The sequence below is a fragment of the Periplaneta americana genome, chromosome 5 (assembly GCF_040183065.1).
Source record: "Periplaneta americana isolate PAMFEO1 chromosome 5, P.americana_PAMFEO1_priV1, whole genome shotgun sequence".
Lineage (NCBI taxonomy): Eukaryota > Metazoa > Arthropoda > Insecta > Blattodea > Blattidae > Periplaneta > Periplaneta americana.
In genome coordinates, this window is record NC_091121.1 from 114,632,386 (window position 1) to 114,659,130 (window position 26,745).

Genomic DNA, 26,745 nt, shown 5'->3' on the forward strand with positions numbered 1-26,745 from the left:
GTTAGGAAGTTCGAGGGCTGCATGTCTGTGCATGACGAGCAGCGTACCGGTCGGCCATCTTTGATCAATGACGATTTGGTGCGTGCTGTCGATGAAAAAATTCATGAGGACAGAAGGTTCACAATTTCTTTGCTTTCCTTGAATTTTCCACAAATGTCACGGAGTGTTCTCTACAAAATTGTGCTCACAATGGGTACCCAAGATGCTCACCGAGGAACACAAAACCAAACAAGCTTCCAGTGCATTGAGCTTTCTCACACATTACAGTGAGCAAGGTGATGAGTTTCTTGACCATATCGTGATAGGTGACGAGACTTGGGTGTTTCACATGACACCTGAATCGAAGCAGCAGTCCATGGAATGCATCGCCAAGGAACAAGAAATTCAAACAAATCATGTCAACACGCAAGATCATGTGCACCATTTTTTGGGACAGAAAAGGAGTCCTACTCATCGAATTCTTGCCTCGGGGTGAAACCATTAATAGAGAAACCTATTGTCAGACCTTGAAGAAGCTCCGTTGAGCAATTCAGAACAAGAGACGTGGGATGCTGACCAACGGAGTTGTGTTGCTTCATGACAACGCTCGGCCACAAACAGCTTGTGACACCCAAAATCTCATCTCGAAATTTGGCTGGGAAAAAATTGACCATCCCCTCTACAGCCCGGATTTGGCTCAGAGTGACTTTCATCTCTTCCTGCACCTCAAGAAGTTCCTCGGTGGTCAACATTTTGATGGCGACGAAGTGAAAACAGCAGTGCAGGAGTGGTTCGCATCGCAGGCGGGCGAATTCTACAATGAGGGTATAGAAAGACTTGTGCCACGACTCGATAAATGCCTCAATAATGGTGGAGATTATGTTGAGAAGTAATTGAAGTGTGGGGAATACAATGCAACAAAAATGGTTTGTAAATATCTTCTTGTTTACTTACTACACCCTTTTGGAACTTACTTTAAGAACACGCCTCGTAATATGGTTTATGGATGAAGTATGGCTCCATTCAACTATGACTCACTGACTTCCGGGTTTTACGCTACTAATAATTCTCACGAATTGACAAATCGTCACTTCATCTAGAGAAATTATAGTTTGATACACCTAGTACGAGAATCATTAGTCCTATACTCTTTTTTTAATTCTGAATACCATCACATATTTGCGAGTTTCTACAGCTTGTTGAAATTGACGATTTGGAAGTGGCACAAGATTCCGCAAAATTTCACACCATGATTGCCTGTTCTTACCATCCCAGGTTTCTTTAAAGGAAATTATGTATTGTAACCAGGTGCAGCATAACTGACGACTCAGATAAACTATACATGAGCTGGGTCATTCCATAGTAACTCAGTAATCAGTATTGTAACTATTTCATCAATAAGTCACAAATAATGATATTCCCTATTACTGGTTGCTGCTATGATGTTCCTAAATGCAATAAGCCAAAAAAAAATATATATATATTTTTTGTTTTAGTATATCTAGTAACTTCATAAATGTGTGTGAATGTAACATTAGTTACTACAGAATGACCCAGCTCATAATATTGATGGTGCAACTTCAGGGACACATTATGAGCATGAAATGCCAAGTTAACATGTGGCTGGTACAAGATGACTACTTATGATGTAATGACCACAGTAAAGTTTTCTGAAACTCTCAGTTCCCATTTACTCATTTGTTATCTACAATTCCAGATCTAAGAATTACTCTATTTATTCTATTTCCATTATAAAAGTAAAGTTAATTTTACAAAGCAACTTCTTTGTGTATTTTTGCTACAAATTCCTTGAACAATTCGTTTTAAAGGTATAATTATGTAAATAATTTGTCTACTAAACTATACGAGGAAATACCTTCTCATTTATCACTATCTTATGTAAAAACAAAAAAACTTGAGAAAAAAGTTTTACAGTCGATTGAATAAACAGTTATTTGGTGCTACCGCCTTGCAATAATAACTGAATGTCGCTTAAAAATATTCAAAGTAATTACCTGTGGACCTGCACAACTGATCTTGCACACATCACAATAATGAAGCTGTTGTGGTTTGGGGGGCTGCTTTGGTTTCATAGTTTTCATACCACCAGGCATCGGTCCCTTTTTATAGCCTTGCCATGAGCCTGTAGATTTTGCAGTTCCTGTGTTGGTGGTGGCTGCAGCTGCTGCAGCACCCCCAGCACCTGTCTGAGCTTGTTGTGCCACATACATGGTGGCAGCACTGTAGAGCGCTGCATCATATCCTGAATAAGTTGTATTGGCGGCAGCTATATAGGAACATGTAAAAAGCATTTCTTTTGAAATTTATGGACTATACTTAATTTTTTTTTGTTAAAATACTAACATCTCTTTACAAATAATGCTGAAATAAATTTAAATGACATGGAAGCTTATTTTAACTACCATACATCAAAATGTTGTATAGATGAGGACGTGAAACCTAGTATGTGAGCTGCACAAGAGAAGAAAGGATGGGAGATCACAAAGAATGTGTTTCAGGATGGTTAATACATTGTCACGCTTAGAGGAATTGAGAGATAAATGCTCAACACTTAAAACCAGATGATTTACATCTGACAAGATGCAGAAACTGTCCAAGTTTATGCACCAATGGTTTAAAAACAGTAGCATATTTGTGTGCATGCGCACTAATATTTGTCATGGAAACAAGCCTGGCACCATTCAGTAGAACATTCCATTATTGGACCATTCTCCTTCATCGAGACAACAAAGGGAATGTGTATCTGGACATGTGCAGAACTTTTGTTGTTGATCAACTCCCCCAGGATCGGTTTTTCAGCAACATGGGGCTCCACCCCCATTACTATCGAGCAGTGTGTGGATTCTTGAAGGCAAACTTTCCCAATAGGTTGATCAGAAAAGGAGAACCCTTACCTGGCTACCTAAGTCACTTGACTTTACACCCATTGACCTTCTTCTGAGACTTTATGACGAATGTTGTGTACCAATGGTACAGCTGACACTTTGAAAAAACTAAGACAACACATTATAAATGCAGTTGCACTAATCAGTCCACAAATGTTATGCAACACTTAGCTGAAGGTTGAGTACCTTTTGGATGTCTTCAGAGTAGCAAGGCACACACATCGAGTTGCACTGACCATTCTCCAAAATTCGGATAGTTTTTACATCAAGTCGTACAAAAAGTTATGTTATAAAACCATTATTTATACTTTAAATTAGCACTTATTTCTCGATCCCTCTAAGTGGGACAAGGTGTATATTACACGAAGTTCTGCTCAAACTAAAACCTTATATTCCCCCTCCATAACCAGTGGTGATATAGCCACAGCAAATGGTAAGTCACATAACAGGCCTTCTCCTCCTCTATTAAATATGAAATAACTGTAACATAGCTACACTACTTAAATGCATCAAACTTGTCTGCCAATCAATCCATAAATTATTCCAACAGTTGCGACACCAAATCGATCCTTCAACAAACTAATGCATCAATTTATTAATCCAGGACACCAAATCGATCCTTCAACAAACTAATGCATCAATTTATTAATCCAGGAGACTTTCTCAATGTTCCTCAAATTGTAACTCGTTAGCAGAGTTGAATGGGTAAGGCATCAAAAACAAATCAGAGCTATGAGTGTTAAAATTCGACAATCCAAGACGAATTTATTCATTTCATACTATATTTTGCGTTCTCTGTATAGGTTTTCTCTCCCTTCAGAACTTTCTAAACTGTGGCAATGGGACAGTGACCTCCATTTGGCAAACAGGTATAGTCTCACAATCTTGTACTCTACATAATATGCCTCGTAAAGATGCAAGAATGCTACTTTAGTTATCAAACTTCACTTTTCTCCTATTGCTCAAACTTTCAGTAACAGAAGAAACTTGGTGTATTGAATCTTAACTCTTTCAATAATAGCGTGTTAAATGCAAAGAGGGAATAGAATATACAAAGATATCCTATATCACCAAAAAAAAAAAAAAAAAAAAAAGTGTACAGTAATAGCTCTGCTTGTTATACTGATTATAGCAATTTATGTATACTCTACAAGAAAAAAAATCTTGAGTACAACACAGACTTGTTTCTTAAATTACTGTTAGTTCCAAACAAATTAAAAAGGAAATTCTACAGTAAATGTATTGGAAAAACGCTACATATATTCTTGCCCTTCAAATTACTACGAACATTTATTTGTATTTATTTTCATCAAGTTGTTAGATGACCAATTCTGTAAATGTTATCACTTGTCACGGATTGTTGTGCTGAGTTCATTAATAATTGTCGATTCCACATCATCTGGAAATAATGAGATTTTTATTTGAGCTCAGTCACAGCTCGTGTTTATAAAACTCAGGAAGGCTCTAGGTTGAAATGGCAAATTTCCAGGACCTCAAGCATGAGTATTCGTTTATTTATTTTTTATTTGTTTATTCATGTATTTCCTTAAGTGGGAATTTTTAACAATAAGTTATAATATACAGAGCGACCCATATTTATGTCCAACTTTTTATTCCTTTATCACAAGTAAAGGAATTAACATGACAGGATCAAAGTAGCATGAACTAATAGTCCAGTCATTAGGATTGCTTAAAATTCCACCAATATTAAAATTAGATGTAAGCACCAGCATTTGCTGCACATTTTTCCAGACATGACTGAACATTCTGTATTGCTCTCACAAGCATTTCATTTGGCACTCAGTCCCACTCCTCTCATCTGACCATAGAATGTGTCGCAAAAGTTTAGGTTCCTCTTGAATCCATGCTAGCAGAGACTCCACAAACTCCATTCTGATATCACAGCCCTCACATGACAGAGCTTGCACAAAGTATGGCTTCCATGGCTGTCAATTCATTTCCTTTAGCAACTGCTGCACGGACCCATAGGATACGCCAGATTCCCGCTGGTACTGTCGAATGAATTTCGTAGGACTTCAGAAGACCTCAGTAGCAGCTGCTTTGGCCTCCTTTGTGATCACTGCTTTTGGTCGACCAGCACCCTTCTGTTGTGTAACAGAGCCAGTGTGAATCAAGTTGGCGTGAAGTCTCTTGATGGTCTTTTAGTCCAGCGTCACATTTCTTCCTTTCACCATTCTCCACCATTTCTGCACTGTAATTGGGGACCACTACATATTCATTCGAGCAGCAATTCGTGTTCGATCATACACAGTCAGTCTTGTGGCCATGGTTAATGTTTTAAGATTCACACTACATTTTTCTGATTATATTAAATATTTCGGACTGTACCGAAAACACAAAGTAAAATAAAATGACAGCTTCTTTTGTGCTTTTAATGGTATGAAACACGGTACATTTTAGCGGTGGCATGGGTCACTTAACCTGATTGGTTTCACTACTACAGTGTAATAAAAAGTTGGACATTAATATGAGTCACCCTGTATATAACGGGACTTGAGTTACCTTAATTCATTTGCTTGTAGATGAAATCGGTCCTTCTCTCTTTCGATATATTACACACAATTCATTGTTCTCAAACATTTGCAAACAGTTCTCACAATCACAAGTTCACAAGTGCATACAATACCGATACTCGTATTACGAAGGGCAAGCCAAAAGTAATTTGTGCATTAGAATTTCTGTTGTGTTCTTTTTTCCATCCCTGACAGAGGTTTCAAAAACTTTCACTTTATGGGATACTGGGGATACCAATTGTATCAACAAATAACTGAACTATTCCATCCTATCACAATGTCATTCTAAAATGCCAATTAGACCTATGACCTACTGTAAAATGAATGAGAGAGCAGACATGTAACCTCAAGAATGGAGCGTCAGACATTGTTTTTCTCTTCTCCAAGAGGTCTTTTAAAACTCAGAGCTAGAAAATGCTGGCAATGACCAAGACTATCAGATCTACATCTTAACTGTACTCTTATTAGCCAAATTCTGCTAGTAAACCACCTTGTCCTGTTTCTCTTGTGCGGAGGAGAAAGTAGATGTTGAGCCTCTGTTATTAATAGGCTATTTAACCTATCTCAAAAACATCTATCGGTACCAACAGTTCCAAATGTTTTAATCATTATTAAGGAACGAGCTGAGTAAAATTTCAATGTTCCTCCTCTATTGAAAATCTTTATTCTATTATTAAACACAGACAAATGTCAAAATTTTTGTAGGAGACTTTTTATAGGAGCGGCTCCACCTAAGAGCCTTTAACTACGAGCCACTACTGTGAGAGTCTATTTTTAGACAAATTATTACTGTCTTTTGTGACAAGAAATCCTTGGATAATGAAATCAATAGAGTAATATGCTTCTTGAAAATCAATTAGTTTTTCCAAATTGTCTTCTTTTCAGTTTAAACTATCTTTAATATCTTCACTAAAATTTAAAATCTGTTTATTTGTTGAATGTAATTCTCTACAGCCATCTGAATAGGAAAAAGATTAGATTCCAGGAATCAATTAAATCTGTACGAAATAATCTTTTCCACAATTTTGGCCATCACACTAGTAGGTGGTATTGGTCAGTAACTCTAAAAACTATTAGCTGGTGTATCAATTTTCAAAATTTGTATTATAATAGCTTTTCCCCAGACAGTAGATATATTCCAGGAGAGATTATAAAGGGAAATCAGTATTACTTTTGCTTGTCTGAAAAGATAATCAAGGAATTAAACATGTATACAGGGTGGAACTCTGGAAAATTATTTCATTGAAGCGACATGCAAGAGGACAGGACATTTACTCTGAGTCCAAGAACTTCACCTCTTCAGAAAATGTTCTATTCAGCAAGTTTGTTGGTATCACAAAAGATGGAGCTTTCTTTCTTTGTGCAGAAAAGATGGTAGTTTCCCTAACTTTGTGTCCCACCACTGCATAATATACCAGCTAACTTTCTGTCCAAAAATTTTTGAACTAAAGGTTATGAAACTTGTAATCAAAATTGTTAACCAAGTGAGGGTGTATGCTGTCAAAGATGCTTGTTCAAAGCCCTGACAGACGAGCTCAATTGTATGGTGAACTGCTTCTTCATACAGAAGTTTGCTGGCTCGGCAATGGATGAATATTGCAGGGCTTTAACGACTTGCTGTCAGTAATAGTGGTATATATATTTAAGAGAAAATGGTTTTCAGTATCCTCAACTTGAAGACTCTTGAGTAGCTTCGAGAGTTTCTCTCTCTAATCAACATACAGAGAAACTCAATTAATTTAATTTTAATCTTCAGAGCAAAAAACAAAAATTTTGGGGGAGATGATATCTGATATGTAAGCATTCTCCAAGAGACTAGAACTTTGGGAGAAGAAATTCAGTAGAGGAGATTTAAAATACTTTTCTTGCTTGGAATGATGTATTGGAAATGAAAACACTCCTAATCCCTTCACTGGTATCTGTCATCTTGAGATTCTCTCCACCTTGCGAAGGAATTTCAGCATAGGTTCATTGCCTTAAAAAACTGATCTTCTTGCAGTTTGTTTCAAATCCTTTCATGAACATTGATGTTTAAGAATTTTCTAATCATCACAGAGACGTTCGAAGGAGACATCTTGGATATAGAACTGATAATATTTCAAAGTGACTTGTCAGTGAAGAATGTGGCTGTATTAAGTCCACCGTCTGTCTGGTCCCTTGTGGCAAAATAAAAAATATCCTGTTTTGGTACAAGTTGCTTTAGGGATTAATTCTTTGTTCTTCTCAACCTATGTGGATAGACTTTTTCTACTATTTAACTCGTCAAAAAAACGAGTACAGAAACCAATTGACTCTCACTTAGACAAGAGTATCAGAATGACAGTCCAAGCTATAACCCACATTTGAATCTGGCATTTTACAAACGACAAGTCCGAAATCAAAACAGCAATCAGATTTCCATAAAAATGGCCTTATACCAGGAATGGGGATTTTTCAAATGTGCTGTGAAAATTGTGCAGCTTCTGTACATCTTAATGAATCCATAAAATAATGTAATTTCTTAACAGAAAGGTGTATTCAAGAATGACGAATACAATAGTATTTTAGTGGACTTTATCAAAAAATTGGACCAGAGCCCTTTAGTGACTGGTTCATTTAGAAAAAAATAAACTTAACAGGAGTAGTACTCTTTCTACTAACAAGGGCACGCTCATCATCACAATGTGTCGTTTTCCTTACCACAATAACCATTTTCCCCTAATCTAAGTGAATAATGTTTTTTCTAAATGTAATTAATTATCTCTTTTCAGCACGTTTGCCTGTAGTAGATCACTACCAGATGAAAATTTTCAAAGTAGCTCCTAGGTCAAGATACTTTGGAACCACAGTCTTAGATCAACCTGATTTGTTTGAGTTCTTGCTTAGACTTCCATTTCCCCTATCAAGGAACAGTATTCTATTCTTGCATAATTTAGCAATAAACTATAGTCAAGCCAACCCAACTACTTTTAATGCTCCCTCCTCAACAAACTCGCAATTTTCTTGACCATGTTCTGTTCCCATTTCCCCTGACCACCACGACCATATGAGTGAAACATAACAGTGATAATGATTTCATTACAATGTACCGAAGTACATACGTGATGATTTTATTACAATGTACCGAAGTACATACGATATTTCATGAGTGCACCTCTGCACATGTGTTGGACATTGTGCCACTGTCATACATCTACGAAGCAGTGCATGAGGGTTGGCCACTAGAGGGAACCCAAGAGGTGGAACTTAAACTGAGAGGATTCAATCCGGTATCAGGATGGGAATCCAGTGTGGTTTAATGGATAGAGCGTCAGAACGTAGAGCTGAAAACCCAGGTTAAAATCCCAGTGCTGCAGAGAATTTTTCTCTGTTCCACTCATCCTTCATCAAGTGATAATGATGTTTATTAGAGTGCATAAGCATCTATGGCTATTTGTACTCAATCTAAGGTTCTTAAAAACAAACAATATGCATCTAAAAGAAATACGACTTTGAAAGAATATGAGGGCAAGTCAATAAGTATTCACACTTTTGTTTTAATCTTATGTAAGCTGGCTGTACCACTTTGTGCACTCATACATCAACAGGTGGTGCCTTTATCTCTGCTTGTGAAATGTTTGACCACTGTCACTCCAATTAGTGTCGTGCTGTTGCACAGTAAATATGGCTGCATCTCTCTCAGTTTGCATCTAAGAAGAACAGTGTGCAGTGATCCATTTTTTGATGTCTGAAGGTGTACCAGGAATAGAAATTCATCGAGGTCTTTCCGCACAAATATGGGGACAACGTTTTTACCACAGCAAAGTGTGCACAAATGGATTTTAAAATTCAAAAATGGTCGGACAAATATGAAGGACGCAGAAACAGCAAGACACCCATCCACAGCCACTAGTGACACTCACATTAAGTCCATGCCATAATTCAGACAACTGATGAAATGCCAACATTATGAAAATTAGTCATGATTCGGCATGTGAGATTCATAAAAGGCTTGCCTTTCATATTAATCTGTGCAAGATTGGTCCCGAAACAGCTCACTGAGAGCACAAGCACAATTGTATGTCCATTTGCCAATGCTAATTGAATTGCCATGCTGATGAAGGTGAAGCTTATTTGAAACAAAGTCATTGGAGATGAAATGTAGATCCATAATTTTGAATCTGAAAGCAAATGCCAGAGCATGGAATGGACACACCTCGAATCTCACTTTTCTGGTGCTCTCAAGGGCCAACACTGCAACATTACTTTGAGAAGGCTCAACAATAAAGTGCTCATTAACAATGAGATGCTTTGTAACAAGCTGAAGCCTGCAATTAGAACTAAACACTGAGGCCTATTGTCAGAAGGAGTTCTTTTGCACATCCACAAACTGCTGTGGAAACTTGAGAAACTGGGTTTAGAGGTTTTGGAGTAATCTGCATAGCCCCGATCTCACCCCATCAGATTTCCATCTTTTTGGTCCACTTAAAGATGTCTTTAAGAGGCCGTCGATTCACCACAAACCAAGAAGGGAAGGAAGCAGTGCATATGTGACTTGCTGCTCAACCAAAAAACTTGTTCCGAGGGCATCAGGAAGCTTATAGAATGATGGACCAAGTGAATTGAGAAGCAAGGGGACTATGGGGAAAAATGAGTAATTTTTTGATGTAATAAATTATAAAAAGAGAGTGTAGTATAGATACTTATTGACTTACCCTCGTACCTATTTATTACAGTACATAACAATATTTTAAAGTTTCACAATGCAGCAAAACACAGAGTCTGATGTGCATTGGATACGCGTAGTGTCAGACACTGTGGTATCCATTATTGCCATCACAAGCATTCCCACACAGTTGGGACAAAGACAGTTATTTTCAGATTAAGCATGTTCCTAATTTTCATTCGAAGAAAAAGTCTACCATCAAGTTCGAAGTTTCACAAGAAACCTCTCAGCAAATTCATAATTTACTCACAGTGCTGAGAAGAAACTGCCTACTGAAGGATGCATTGGAAGAAATGGTGAATGGGAGAAGAGCTCAGGGCAGAAGAAGATAGCAAATGATAGACGACATTAAGATATGTGGATCATTTGCAGAGACTAAGAGGAAGGCAGAAAATAGGAAAGATTGGAGAATGCTGGGCAGAACTCTTATGTATGTATGGGCTATTCCATATGAAATCGATCAGTAAAAAACCTCGCATTTTTTTTATACTCTAATTTTTTTCCTACTTATACAAGGTGCTGAGGAGAGTGCATTTTCAAAAATATACTATCGAAAGTCAAACGGTTTTCATATTATTGAGCGACAAATTTAGCGTATTTTATAAAAACAAGCCTCTTTCAGCATTCAGAACTCTGGAACCATTTACTGCAGAACATTGAACGAGAGCTTATTTTGAAGCTGACATTTCGTGGGTCATGTTAAGAAGTAATCCTTATTTTTATTGTACACAGAAACAGATAATCTGATTTTACTTACTTTTAGGTTTTTGACCATTTGTAAAAATGTAAAAAAATTGAGAAAAAACCTTGCATTATTAAGAGGGATTCCGCATTGATTGCTTAGTGGTATGGCAATAAGTCTCGAGAGTATTAAATAAATTATTTTCACACGCCTAGACTTGAACGGCAAAGTACCCCACCCACTGGCAGAGAGCTGAAGATAAGTGAGCATTGGGCGTCATTTTACTCCTGTGTTTACGAAAACTTGTGATAAAGCTAGCCCAGCCATGACTGCTAGACGACACATTAACGTGTTTGTCTCCTGGCCTTGCTTGTCTCGACTACCTACAGTCAGCTGGTTAGTTCATGCGCGTACCACCAGTAAAAAATATGTGTTATTTGTACTTTCAATGCAGAATCTAACCATATATTTTTAAAATATTTTTTCGTAGCCAAAGGCGTCTTAATGAAGAAAAATCTAAATTTCTCCATTTCCATAAAAAGTAAGAAAAACTGTTTACATGTCAATATAAACTTTAACTTCTCAGCATCAAAATACACCATGATTTTGATCATTGGGTGAAAGGGTTTCGGAGCCACAACAGTTTAAAGTTGCTAATTTTATGAAAATACGATAAATTTAAATATTACTAATTTAAACACTATTAAGTTCTGATGCCTCAAACTTTGCACAAAGCATTATATCACAATGTACGGACAGAAAAAGTTTCATTGTATTTAAAAATTGCAAGGTCAATTTTGTCTATATTTCGGTCGATTTGAGATGGAATAGCCCGTATGTATGTACAAAAATTGTATCGAGAATATGTTCTGTGCACCATGTCAAACCGCCTGGTTGTGCACATATTCCTGACATTACCGGAGAAGAAGTAAGGAAGAGTTTTTGTGCAAGTCACAAAAGTAAACAAGATGTCCATTTCTGAAAAGTGGTATTCTGCATGTGGCTGCATATCAAGTGTTATGTACACTTAAGGTGTATAAACTATTCAGATGCAGATAAGACGATTTGGAGAGAATTATGCACAAATATTAGACTAAATAGAAGGTAATAAGACACTTCTGGACTCCATAATGCTCAGTGATATCATTGATAAGGTCAACACTCATTTCTACAGGATTTGGGGCAGGGGAAAATACACGTGAATTCCTTAAACGTTCTTAACAGACTGTGTTTTGCATCCTCAGTGTACAGCCTTCTTTTTCATGGTGACGACCATTACCAGTATCATATATCTGGACATGTTATGACAATTCCTCATTTTACAATTACACACGATGGTCACAAAAGACACATTCACTTCCAGCAAGACATTACTTTCAAGAGTAGGCAAACTCAATTTTCCAGGTCAGTGGATTGATCAAAAAGTGTCAATAGCATGGCCACCTCATTCCCTATATCTTACATCTCTCGTCAATCTTAAGCAAGTTGCACAGGAAGTCTGTTCACTTTGTGCAAGTCAGCGGGTAATAACATTTAGTAGAGGCATTTACTTGTATTAAACCGGTGAACAAGTGTGCGTAATAGTGAAATATAGGACAGTACAGTGAAACAAGACTTAATGGAAATGAAGGAGAGCATGGCAGAGCTAAGATGGAAGAAATTCAACAGGAAAACGAAATTCTGAAAAGCAAATGGGATCAATTTGAGGAGGAAAAGAAGAGAAAAAACTTGTTATTTTTCGGGATATAAGAAAAAAATAGAAAGAGTATTGATACATATGAGAAGATATTAGGAGTGTGTTGGGAATGTTTTGGTATGGACATATGCGATGACAAGTACAGGAAGCATTTAGAGTAGGAAGGAAGCAAACACAAAATTCAGAACAAGTTAGGCCAATATTGGTAAAATTTTAAGAGTTTGATTACGAAAGAGAGGATTATGAAGATTAAAAGGATGCTAGCAAACACAATGATCAGAATAGATAATGACTGGAGTTACAAAGTGAGAAGTAGAAGAAGAGTTAAAGAAGCTCGAAGAAATGGACAATTCGCAAAACTTAACAAGGACAAAATTAAGATAAACAATTTGGTTTTTAGTGTAGGTTTTTAGTGTACAAGAGTGTCTAGTAACGTTAAAAGGAACCAATTGTAGGTTCAGACGAAAAGGAAAGGAACAGAAAATTTTTGAAAGAAAAATATCAAGAATATCGTATCCAAAGACGAGGTTAATGACAAGTGTGGTGAGTGAACGCGAGACAAATGCAAACGTTTTAGATTCAGTGAAAATTTCTGGTAAGCAGGCAGTGACGTCATCTGAAGAAGAAACAGGAGTGACGCGAACTGATATTCAGCAAGCACAGCAGAACAAGATCTCAGTGCAAGCGAATGGAAATAGTGGACATCAGATGGGAGCAATTCCAAAGCGGGTGAAGGAACTAAGATCTAAATTGAGGCTGACGAGAAGTAGAGTAATGCAAGTAGGAGATAGTTCAGGGAGCAGTGATGAAGGAAGAAGGGAAAACAAGATGAAAAAGCAGTATGACTTAAGGAAATGTTGCAGAGGGGAATAAATCGTGAGAAAAGAGAACTAAGACCTAAATAAAGTAGCAATGTGGAAAAGTTAGCAGTGAAAAGTGCAAATAGTTGGAGATGTGAAGTGAGGGGAAATGTGTCATACAGTAGGGGGTCAAGAATTAGAAGTATAGTATATTTCGTATAATAATGGGTGAGGAGTAAAATAGTGGAAAAATTGATGATAGACAATAAAAGACTAGTGGAAGAATTGCAATAATAAACTAAAAATAAGTGATGTCCTAAATGACTTGCACAAGAGGCAAGACGGCACTGTATACATAATGTGAAGTGCTGCCTCACCAAAAGGTATATTGCTTGAAGACATATATACACACATCTCTCGTTTTCTTATGGGGATACATTAAGATCGAGAGAATGCACCATTCTTACCTGCAAAAGTCTCCAGGTTCAGAGATCAAATTACTGTCACAGTTGCAGGAGGTGCACTAGAGGTGCTACAAGTGTAGGACATCTGCCACATTAATTCACATCGAATCACAACTATACAAGGTAAAATGTGTTCTGCTGCGTATGTTAAAACACTGTGTATGTCCTCAGATTAAATCAAATTTGTTAAGTCCTTACAGATACAACCAGTATATGTAAGGAAACGTTACACATAATACCATGTGTCATTACTAGGAACCTGCAAAATTCGCATTTGCGATAACATGAATTATGCTTTTTAAAAAAGGTCACAAATTTTGACATTCTATGCTGTAAAATAATGTTTGAACTTAATCAAGTGCAAAAAACATATTGCTAACTGTGGTGTGAACTATTTTGTACCTCTTAAGTTCTTTCTGAAGAGGTTTCTGATGCCTATTGTCAAGGAATTTTTGTTTTGTGACGGGACAATTTCAGTGGTTCATTGAAGTGATAACCACTTGAAGGCTCAAATTATTTAATATCTTTTCTGGGAAGTCTCTGTCCTCAGTTCAGAACTATACAGCAAAGCGAGTTTTCTAGTGTCACAAAGGTTACTTGCAGGTCTCAGTACCAGACAAGTAGCTGCTCTTAAAGTGTATTTAAGGCAAGTTGCTTCTATGATGTTGATGAAACGCAATCTTCTGATGATGACGGTTGGATACAACAGAGAAAAATTCTCTCATATGTACTTCAGTACATCATCATAATATCAATCTCCTGATGTCACAAGATCCAACATGAGAAATTTTAAAGGGTGCTACTGTGTTGCAAAAGGAAATTAATCCATCTCTCCTGAACAATTTTAAGAAACTTCCTTCTCCTAAGGAATTGTATGTAATAGGACGAGTTAATTTCGGATTTCATGAACTGAAAGACTATGTTGATAATCATAGCTCAGAAAGTGAATTTGAGATTATATTAAAAGCAGCGAGTGTTTCAAAACCAGAGTTTGCTGCGAAATCTATTGATCTAAAAAGGTTGCCTTGCACAAATGTGGTCTGTGAACATTTTTGCCTTGTTATAACAATGTTCTCACAGAAAAACGAACAAATTTGAAGGATAATCTTCCTATTCTATCAGTTTCTGCATTTGGAATGCTAGATATACTTCGATACAACAGTTAATATAAATATAACATGTATACATTACATCTGTATCATTTTAAACTGCTTTCTGGAACATTTCAAAGCCACTTTTAGCTACAAAAAAAACCTCATCCTTTGCAAGTCCCTGATTATTACTCATTAAAAAAAAAATAACATGAGGAAAAAGACTTTGACAGTGACTGCAAGATAACTACAGTTTTCAAGCTTCATCAGAAGAGATATAGGTAAGGTAATTACATTTTTGCAATGACGCACAGCTTTGCAACAGTCTGTAGGCATACTTTCCAAAAATCCATCCTATACTTGCAGTACGTGGTTTCTAAATTATTATGACACATACCTTTAGTAGTATTTGTAGTCTGTGCTGCTGCAGCAGTATAACCTGTTGAATAATTAGTTCCTTGAGTCCCTTGAGTAGTATAAGCAGAGCTGTATGATGCAGCTTTTGGAGTGGCTGGAGTCACTTGTCTAGTTGTTGCAGTATATGTGCTAGTTGTGCTAAATGCTGGTTTTGATGCTGTTATACAAGAAAATCAGAATTAAACAATTCGAAAAAGGTAGGTATCAACAATAAATACAGAGTGCTCTAAAAACAGACAGTAAATTAGATGGTTTCTTTCTTTCGTTGCAAATACTGAGTAGTAAAGGCAGGCAATCTTTCTGTGGAATAATCAGAGATCTCTTATGTATTTTTACAACACATATTTAGAGACAGTAAATTAGATAGTTTCTTTCTTTCTTTTGTTGCAAATACTGAGTAGTAAAGGCAGGCAATCTTTCTGTGGAATAATTAGAGATATATGTATTTTTACAATACACATTTACTGTCCATCTACTTTTGGGCCACTCTCTACATTTTTAAACACAATAACTTTACCTTGATAATGGGTATCAGTTGTCGAATATGTAGCAGCAGCTGCTGCAGGCTGCTGGTAGTATGTTTTAGTACTGTCATACGCTGTTTGAGCAGTGCGTCCATAACCATAATCATAAGTAGTCGCTGCTGCTGGCGTACCTGCACCCACTGACAAAACAAAGATAATATAGTCAATATAAGTACAGTGAACATTTGAAGTATGAACATTTTACAAACACATGTGTAACTCCAAATTAGAATTCCATCACACAATACCATACTGTATGCACAGAAAGCATATGCATCAAATTTCAGTGAGGGTGAGGCATGTGTAGACACAGAATAGCCTGAGTCTGATCATGTTCATAGCCTTGTTTATTTTATTTTATTAGGTTATTTTACGACGCTGTATCAACATCTAGGTTATTTAGCATCTGAATGAAATGGTGATAATGCCGGTGAAATGAGTCTGGGGACTAGCACCGAAAGTTACCCAGCATTTGCTCGTATTGGGTTGAGGGAAAACCCCTGAAAAAACCTCAACCAGGTAACTTGCCCCGACCGAGATTCGAACCCGGGCCACCTGGTTTCGTGGCCAGACGTGCTGACCGTTACTCCACAGGTGTGGACTTCATAGTCTTGTCTGATTTCCAATATGACATGGTGTTCCTTTGTAATATTCAGCAGGTAATGTGTTTCGCAAAAATCAATCCCCAGCCCCCAAACGAGTGAGAGTTGACATCTAGATCAATCTTTCTTTGCCTCCCGTAAACTTAGAATTGTGACAAATTGATTTCATTTTATAGAACAATACCTCAATATGAGTTCGGAGAAATTTATTGGGGGGGGGGGGGGAGAGAACAGAAAAAAATTGTTACTAATATTATATTTTATCTAATGACATAACAAAAAATTCACAAGACATCAGAATCTGCAGCATATAAACATAAGAACTCAAAAATCTCAGCACCAATACTTCTTGCTTTATTCCATTAAAAAAAAAACCCCTCTGGTGCAAGTATTATTCTCACACTTTCTCTAATGAACACTATTTTGATGAGAAAACAAAAGAGTTACAATAAATATATTTTATACTACTTAAAAGAAAAAGCTCCTGCCTCCCCTGAACTTGAAAATCAGTGAATTCATTATGAGCACAGTAAAGACGTAAGCATCACAGATATTATACTGTGTAATATCAAATAATGCTTTGAAGTAACTACAGTCTCTCTCTTCCTCACCCATCCCAGAAATTCGATGCCTTGAAGACATAGGGGGAAAACTAATATACGAAATAATTACATTTCTATTGAACAAACAATGAATTCCATGAGAATTACCGGAAAATTACTACTTACAACATTTGGATAAATTTTACACTCTTTTCCACTAGTCCAAAATAATGAACTGTTTTGATTAGTGCAAAAAAAAAAAAAAAGGTATCACAGTCTTTTCCACTAGTCCAAAATAATGAACTGTTTTGATTAGTGCAAAAAAAAAAAAAAAGGTATCACGGGAAAGGAAAAACAGAAATAATGTTTTATGTTGCTCAATGTCTGAGTTTACTAGAATTTCTAATAGCTTTCGAGCTATACTTATAGTTTTTCTTCCAAACTTTTGCACATATTACTTTGATTAAAAGGTTGTAAGATAAATAAATTTTGTATCATACACTTCGAAGAGTGACAGAAGTGAATTTAGAGACGTGACTGGAGAAGTTTCGTGCATTCCTGGGTGTGTTGTATTTTAGTGGAGTTTCAAATTAAATCATAAAGATTCAGAATCCAATCTGTGGTATGAACAGCCCATAAAGGACCAAGGCCCACCACCAGGCTGCTGACACAAGTCCACATGCCTCAGCAGAGGTGAAGGATCATCAAACAAGAATGGAAGTATCAAGTGGTCAGCACAATGATCCCACCAGCCATTCATTACAGCTGATTTTCGAAATCAGATTCATTATCGTAGCTCCTCAATTCATCATAATGCTGGGTCCCATACATACACAGGTCGAAATTTCGTAAGAAAATTCCTTTCCTATGACGATCAGCACACATTTTGTAATGCTAGTCCTAGGCTATGACGCTATGGCATGGGACAAAGATTTAGAATCATCTTTTTCAAAATTACTTCTAATGTCTTAGTGTTTTCTGTGTAAAATCTTTCAGTAGCCATTGCTTCGATGAGTAATAGATTTCATATTTGAAGTAGCTTGGCAGAATCTCCATGAAGCTTTGCCATGCCTTTCAGTTCAGGCACTTACGTTTTTGTGCTTTGACATTTTTTGCTGGAGAAGTGGTGGACCACATGGGCCTAATCCAATCATAACGTATTTTCTTTGCTAAAGAATCTTCACTGTTATTTACTGTTTTCACGTTGTTCATTTTCTTCCTCTATTTCAGAATTCGAAAAATAATCACGTAAAATATAGTCATTGTCACCTTCATAATCACTACAGTTCCTTTCCGTATCTTCTAACCACTTGTTTGCAGTTGCATCACACAATCTGGATCACCATTTACAAGTTCCAGAACAACTCACCTTTCTAGGAATACTAACGCAGCTGATGTGATAACAATGACAATTCGTCTGATTGCTCAAGTTTGTATCTGAAAACCAGAAGATGTACCCTTTCTGCAGCGACCTCTTCATTTGGATAGTCAACGTAACATGTTTCACTTCACTTAAGCTTTTGCATTTTTTAAATGTATCTCAAAATAGAATCATATACTGATTTTAATTGCACAAATACAGCTAGTATACACTGTTAGGAAAGTCACAGTGTACTGCCTATGCAAGGAGCAGTCATTCACATCCTCTAAGAATGTTGGTACTGCTAGTTTCATGGCTATAGAGGGAAGATTAGGAAGGAAAGGGATGGAGACAAGTCAGAAGGCAAGGCTGTGTTAAAGAAAGTAGAAGGAAAGGGGTTGATGTAAAACTGAGGACTAGGTTGTGTTAATGATAGCCACATGAAACTTCCAGTATTGTGTTAGAAAAATATGTGCTGTATTCAAAGTGTTAATTACACAGGAGAGACTGATTTTACTTGAATTTGTTTTGAGAGGGCAGAAATTACACTTTAGACAGTAAGACTCCGATATAATGAATACTTTCCGAATTCGGAAATGATCAGACTTCACATGTCTGTCGCAAGAGCTATATTGCATGGCGTAGTTTCTCCTGGTACATTAATGACAAAGGCACAAGCAGGTTAGGAGACCTCTATGATTTCTGACTTGTATTATGTAGGAGCACATGTTGTTGCATATGTTAATATGTCGATGAGTTCATTGTGATCCCTTTCAGTCATAGAGGCAGCGCACAAACAAATGCCGTGTGCCGCCAGCAATATCTACACTGAAGTTATTTATTTCGAAATTAGGAAATTATTATTTTTGTGTAAGGAATGGTAACATATTCTGTAAAGTGTGCAAAGTGGAACTGAAGATAGTAAGACGAGGTATTCAAATTCATTGTGGCAGTAAAAAACATAGGGACATTTGCAATTGTTTCTTGCTGCAAGAGATGCAGATTCTAATTGTGAACTATCACAGTTTTTCAGCGATTTGTGCTTAATGATAACTGACAACTGGAAAAGGTTTGTTACATAATCTCAGAATGTATATTTTTTGTCACTGCAATAGTAGTTATTCCAATAAATGTGTAAATTATCGTTTGAACGTAGGTATATTCTGTTATATATTTATTACCAGATTATTAAGTTTGAAATGCAAATGCAGTCAATGAAGGGGCAAACATTTGTTCAAAACGTTTCGATTGTGCAAACCATTAAATTAAGTTGCAGTGTAGTCACGATATGCTCCATTATTTACATTCACCTAGATCTACTGTACCGCCACTCATGCAGTAAGAGCCAGACATTTGAACTCCCGCTGTACAATGCTATATTTCCCGATAAATTCAGTGTGACAAAAATGCGAAGCCTGATTATGATATGAGCCCAGATAATCCCTGAAGGGCAAGGACCTCCTACTAGTGTCTGAATGGCTCAAGTTTTCTCATAAAGTGAGCCAGATCATAAGAGAACTTAAGTCTACTTTTGCTCTCACACACTCCCTTGGACTTTATAGCCTATATATCTTGACCTTACTATATAAACCTTACACATGTATAACCTTGCTACACTTGTGTTTCCCTAACACTACCTAAAGGTACAATTCTGAGCAGCTACAGCTTTTCATTGTTCATATTCGGAAATACTCCATCAGAATTCATATAGGGCATATTCCATTAAAATATGAACAGTCCAAAACACTCCTAGATTTGGCAGGCCTCTTGTTTTAACATAAGGAAAGCTATTTCACATTTAGATAGAATGCTCAGAAGTCCCACAAAATATCTACCGGTATCAAGACAAGGATCTATCTCTTCTGTCCACAAAACATTTAAACGTGAACTAAATTTACATCTGTATAAATTTAGTGTTGTATACGAGTTTAAACTCACAGATCATGAGAAAAGGATACAATATTCTGAATGGTTCACGAGGCTTATAAATTGGCACAGAGACAATTTCAGATAGCTGTTTGTGATACTCAGAAAATCCACACACTTTGAAAGAAACTCCATTACAAATACAGTAAAGTTGAGTATGGATAGCGATCTCATTACCAAATAATTGGGTCATTGTTTTTCAATACTTCACTTGATACAGACATATACTACTCAGACTGGATCTTGGAAGCGGGAAAGAAACATCTCACGAAAATGTCTCCAGAGGAAGCTATGTCTATTCCAGTTAGTGAGAATTTTCTAAGAGACAGTATAGCCTATAAAAATCGCAAGAAATCACAGCCATGATTTATATCAATCTTATCAAATCATGTTACATGCTAAGAAAACGGCTAATGCTGAAGATGTATTGAAAAATGAAATTAGTGTGAAGTAAAACTTCAAACCAATTCTTAACTGAAGTTTGCATATACACAGGTTTGATATAATGAAATTGTAATAACACTTTCAACAATCATAAACTTCTAGATTTCATATACAACTTTACAACCCTTACGAAACAGTAACTAATAAAATCGTACACATGAAATTGCATTTATCACATTATGAAATAAAATATCCGAAGTGTAATGAAAACTATACTTTAGTGCTTATTGTTGAATACATAATTCTCACTTCAAGAGGGTTGGTTATTCTTTTCTAAAGGTCGTTAAGGTATTCATCTACCTTTAATTTTTTATTTTTCTTCAAAAACTTAATTTTTTTTTTTTTTATTTTTATGTCATCTGAAAGCTATCTAGTTTTAAAAAAATATCGGTTTTCTGCAAGTGTCAATCCATCACATTGTCAATTTTATATATTTTTCACGTAATAATTCGAATTTGGAAGTAGAGTTTGACTTATTTTTCATAGTCGGGAAGCTGTGTCTTTGGTTTTACAATTTTTCATTCCCTCAAGACGTAGATGATTTTTCTCCATGTTCAGTTTTACAACACTTATGTTCATATTCCTGAATCAACATCTTTTCTATTGTGGTTGGTGTGTATGTCTACTGTCCATGCAACTCATCTGGGCAGCTAAAAGAGAGAGAAGGATGGTCTACGAAGCAGGTAAAATACATTTGCTTGCTTAGTGTGATCTGTATTTACAGTAATTTGGCGTTCGGTGAAGACATATTTATGCAATGACCGGTAGTAATAGGAGATGCAACAAGGTTATACACGCCTTATATACTCGAGGTTACCGGTTCGATCCCGGCCAAGGTCTATGACATTTAAGTATGTGTAAATGCGACAAGCTTATGTCAGTAGATTTACTAGCATGTAAAAGAACTGCGGGACAAAATTCCGGCACACCGGCGACACTGATATAACCTCTGCAGTTGCGAGCATCGTTAAATAAACCATAATTTAATTTTAATATAATGTACACAGTAAGCAGAGGGAGATAATAAGGTCAGTGGTGGTTTGTTGCGATCAAGAGGCAAAAGATTTTTAAGAAACCCGGAGGTTCATTGCCGCCCTCACATAAGCCAGCCATCGGTCCCTATCCTGAGCAAGATTAATCCAGTCTCTACAGTAATCATATACCACCTCCTTCAAACCCATTTTAATATTACCCTCACATCAATGTCTCGGCTTCCCCAAAGGTCTTTTCCCTCCAGCATCCCAACTAACAGTCTATATACATTTCTGGATTCACCCAAACGTGCTACATGCCCTGCCCATCTCAAACGTCTGGATTTAATGTTTCTAATTATGTCAGGTGAAGAATAAAATGCGTTGTGTAACTTTCTCTACTCTCCTGTAACTTCACTCCTGTTAGCCCAAATATTTTCCTAAGCACCTTATTATTCTCAAACACCCTTAACCTCTGTTTCTCTCTCAAAGTGAGAGTACAAGTTTCACAACTGTACAGAACAACCGATACTGTTTTATAAATTCTGACTTTCAGCTTTGAGAGCTGACTGGATGACAAAAGCTTCTCAACATAATAGCAGGCATTTCCCCTATTTATTCTGCATTTAATTTCCTCCGAGTGTCATTTACATTTGTTACTGTTGCTGTACTATGTTCTAGTCACGAGACATCATATACTTTGTCTTTTCGGGATTTATTTGGAAACTTATCTCTTTACTTGCTTCAAGTGTTTTCCCTAATAATTTATGGATTTTATAATACGTCTAGACGACACCAGCAGTGATTACGATGATGATGATGATGATGAAGGGAAGAGGAGGAAGAAGAATAATAATAATATTGATAATGACTATGTGAAAGTGAACGTTTTGGAAACCCAACAACTACAGACCTGTACTTCTAGTTGAAAGATTTCATGCATCGCTTACCATCAGTAGCTGACGGCCAGATACGAATATTGTAATAAATGGAGTTGTGATCATACTGTATAGCACACAGAAGAAGAAAAATGTAATTTATTTATGTTTGTTATTTTGTGAAACCATATACTTTCACCAACCATATCCAATGGAATGCACTGAAATTAAATACAGAATGATGTTTTTGTAACTCTACGTACAACTGCTGCAGCGATGTCAGGTAGCCAGCAGACAGCTAGGGGGCAGCGAGAGAGCACTAGGGAACCCAGGTGCCTAGATAAGTTGCGCGGACAATAGTATGTAAAGTATTGTTGTTGTTTACACACATTAAAAAAAACTCGTATTGCATTTTTCTCTCAATAATTACCTTATTTATATTACAAACAGATGATATGGTACACATTTAGAATATCACCACATCTGGACATTAAATGATAGAGAAGTGAGAGTACCCCGAAAAGAAACCCTCTGCAACATCTGTTTTATCTAACACAAAGTGCACTTAAAATTGATATATTTTCATCATTCTTGCACCAAAATGAAGCTGATTACTGTACCTAAGTGCCAAACTAGTGTTTACTGGTAAAGAAAGATAATTTAAAACTCCAAGACCTCAAAATTTTATTTGTTTGAAATTTTCAAAAAAAAATAATTGACATTTTTCCTTAATGGGGTAAAATTGAGAAAAATTGTTTTCACAGCCTATTATATAGGCCTATTTTTTCAGGAGTAAGACAGTAAAAGAAATTTTGTTCCAACATAAAAACTGTGGGTCAAGGACTAATTTCAGTTTTTGCTTTAAAAAATTTGCCATTCTGGCCCCACCCCCCAAAATATTCGACGATTTTTTTTTGTATGTGTGAAAATTCTTAATTTTGTGTCAAGTAATCAGGGCAAAAAGAGTTTTTAAAAATTGGAAATAAATGCAAATTTTTCTCCAAAGAATAGATGTCTCTTAAAATTGACACAAGTTAGATACATGTTATTAGTAATCACTAGGGGGCAGATGATGAAAAGTCATCATATTTTTCACATTAGGACAATGCCTATTAATGTATAAATCCTTTCTATGTTAATATCAATGTAAAAAAAGTAATCTCTTATATTGCATTTTTTGACGTTTTTGAACTAATAGGTCAATTTTATTTTATTTTTCGGCATTTTTGGTCATTTTTAATACTCTGAAGAACTTTTAGATCATTTGGAATGCATTTTACTTTTTTCTTTACTGATAGGTCTGTTAAATCATTTTCTAAGCAAATAGATCAGTAGTAATTACCTACTGAATTAAGTGAATAACAGTGAAGTTTGAGTTTTATAGTTTGGAACAGATTCTAAAGTCCATCCCTCACTCCACTGAAGGCTTCACTTCACACGACGTAATATGAGATATTTGACAGCAGCTTAGTTTATGTGAGGACTTTGACTGCTACTGATCTTTTGTCAGTACGAGGATGTCTTTAGAATTTATGTCTGAAAGGGGGAAACTTTCACCATGCCCTGGACAGTATGTTGTGTCCTCAACGTGGTTCAGAAGAGATGACTACTGTAGTAGACAGTATTTTTAACACAAAGATTGCAAAATTGCTCACTGCGTCCACTATTTCGTCATTCACACTCCCTCATCTGGAAGATCTGGTAACATAAGTGAACCGCGGAAGGAGCAGGAGATGGAGAATAAAGGCACTGACATGGACCACCCCTGATTGTAACACATTATAAACCCTCATTAAAATCTATAATTTTCCCTTAAAACCTTCATTTTGTTGCATGTTCTTTTCTTTATCTTAGCCAAACTCCAGAAAGTTGCCTCCTCTCTCGGAGATTTGCAGGGCAGCCATTGAAACAAGGTGACTAATTTTTAAGAAGTTGTGATGTGAGTACAGTGAATAATATTTAAATGTCTTTTCTTTGAATTTTATGTCATTTTTCCAATATTTTAAGGGCATTTTAATGTTCATTTAAAGTAGATTTTTAGGTCATCATCTGCCCTCTAGTAATCAGTGTACCAAATTTCAAGTAAATATGGCCACTAGAAGAGGAACTATTAATTTTGTCCAAGTTTTAAGCAATTCAGATCACTGTGTGATAGTGCTATACATGCTAAAAATTTTTTTCTCCTGGACATCAACAATTGATTGCAATTCAAACCAAATTTATTCCGCAAATTGGAACTTCTCTATCCAAATTGTCTACTTCCATTTATCTGCTATCCAACTTTTATATTTTTTACAGCTTGTGTATTGCATATAACAATGGCTTTCGTACTGGCATGCGATCAATGATTTTTCACCATGAACATTGGATCTGTTTCTTCTCTTGTCTACTTAATTTCTCCGTAACTGTTCACTGCTGAAAGCATCATGCATACAAAGGACGACAGTAACACTGCCTTCTACTGCTGTAGTTTCTTCTTTCCTTTGCATTAAAAAAACAATGCAAAAGTTTAATATTTCTGCAATTTTCTAGTATGGCCATCCGATGTCTCCACATGCACAAGCCATTACTCTATTTAGTACGATGTCATATTAGCAATGTTCCCCTTTACTATGTTGCAATTTTAAGTTTATTGCCAAAGCAACATATTAATTAATTTTAATATTTCAAATAATGATAAAGAATAACTGGCAAGAAAACTAATTCGCAACCACTCAGAAACTTCTAAAATCAGACTTGGGGGGGGGGGGGGCTAATATCCACAGCACTATCATCTCACTGGATGGTATGGAGTGTCAAGTCATGCAAAACCTGCATTGTACTCACTCTTCAGGAGAGAAGAGGTCTGTGTATCTCATGCTTAAAATAGAATAGGATCTTAGAGCTTTACTGGAGTGTCGAAAAGAAATGTCAACATTAATTCACATTTTGAATGGTAGACGAACTTTCTTTCATTAGTGTATAAACAGTACCTCTAAGGAATACTGAACCTCTGTCCCTTGTGCAAGTCATTATGTAAGTTATGGCTGGAAGCCTTTTCTTTTTTGTAACATTTGGCAATCTTCTTGGCTCAACTTTACTGCAGTATAAGATAAAATTATCATAAATCATTAGTATTCTGTAATATTTGATAGAGCAAGATAGTCATAAGATAGGGAGGAAATGGAGAGACTAATAATTATTATTAATCAAAATACATTTTACACAACTTTTAACATATCACTTCTGAATATAAAATATATATTTTATAATCAAAATAATAGAAAACAACTGTATACATAATTTAAATAAAAGTAAAATGTTTAATTGCACACTTCTTTCCTCCTATGTCAGCAAGTCAGCTTTTTCAATCTACCAGCATTCTAAAATTACACACAAGTTTGTCAGAAAAATGTTTACAATTCCACCACCTTTGTTTGAAAACTTCAGATCTGTATCTAGCTATGCTTACGTATTAAATTGGCCATCAACATTTTCATTAATTAGGCATAAAACATGCTTGGATTGTGATTGAAGAGTTTAACTTACATGCTCTCCAGTATGACTGGATTATTCATTTGATATGCAGTAAATTGTTTCCTAAATTATTTGTCATGCTAGTGGAAACAAAATGTATTACGCACAAAAATTTCTAATACATCCAACTATTACATTAACAGTACATGCTAATAAAAATGTATATATAACACAGACTGAGTGAGGCATTAATTCTTGAACCTTAAAAGGAAGATTTCAATGATAAAAGTTACTGATCATTTTAACGAGTATCTGCACACCATCCCTATTCAAATACAATTATATATGTAAAAATTCACATCCATTTAAGACCATTTATGGTCACAAGTTTTTCTTCCACGTCCTAAGTCAATGCAAGAACAATTACTTTAAACGAACATACATAACATTTTTTACATTAACTATTAACATTAGTTCTAAAAAAAAAGTTAGAGCAAACATCAAATGCTTCGAACAATTAAAGTCTCAAAATAATTAACCTATGTGTACCATGTACGTCTATTTTTTTTCTCCCTATTTGAACAAAAATTACCTTGTTCTTGGTTAGGTATACAATTAACAATGGTAGGATCGGTCCGCCAATTTTTAACTCTGTTCCCTTCACCAGACATGGATGTTTCCTCTTGGTCTGGTAAGTTGTAGTGGTACCAACCTAAGAAAAAAACTCACTAGGAAGCTAATTCCTATACCTCTCCTATTTAAGTAATTATCGTTCTTAGATGTATTACA

At 36.0% G+C, this 26,745-nt stretch overlaps 1 protein-coding gene across 7 annotated transcripts in view; it reads right to left on the minus strand.

The window, feature by feature from the left end:
* Window positions 1–26,745, minus strand: part of Zn72D (Zinc-finger protein 72D) — a 140,225-nt gene that overhangs the window by 57,879 nt on the left and 55,601 nt on the right. For 5 of the 7 annotated variants that reach the window (XR_011332181.1, XM_069826404.1, XM_069826401.1 and 2 more), the window contains 4 exons: window positions 26,549–26,668; window positions 15,771–15,917; window positions 15,232–15,410; window positions 1,995–2,276 (listed from right to left, as the gene is read on the minus strand). Coding sequence is in view for 6 of the 7 variants with exons in the window: in XM_069826404.1 (XP_069682505.1) it covers window positions 1,995–2,276; window positions 15,232–15,410; window positions 15,771–15,917; window positions 26,549–26,668 (728 nt within the window). In the remaining variant the exon portion in view is untranslated. The remainder of the gene's footprint in view (window positions 1–1,994; window positions 2,277–15,231; window positions 15,411–15,770; window positions 15,918–26,548; window positions 26,669–26,745) is intronic. The other 2 variants (XM_069826403.1, XM_069826405.1) reach the window with 2 other exon arrangements.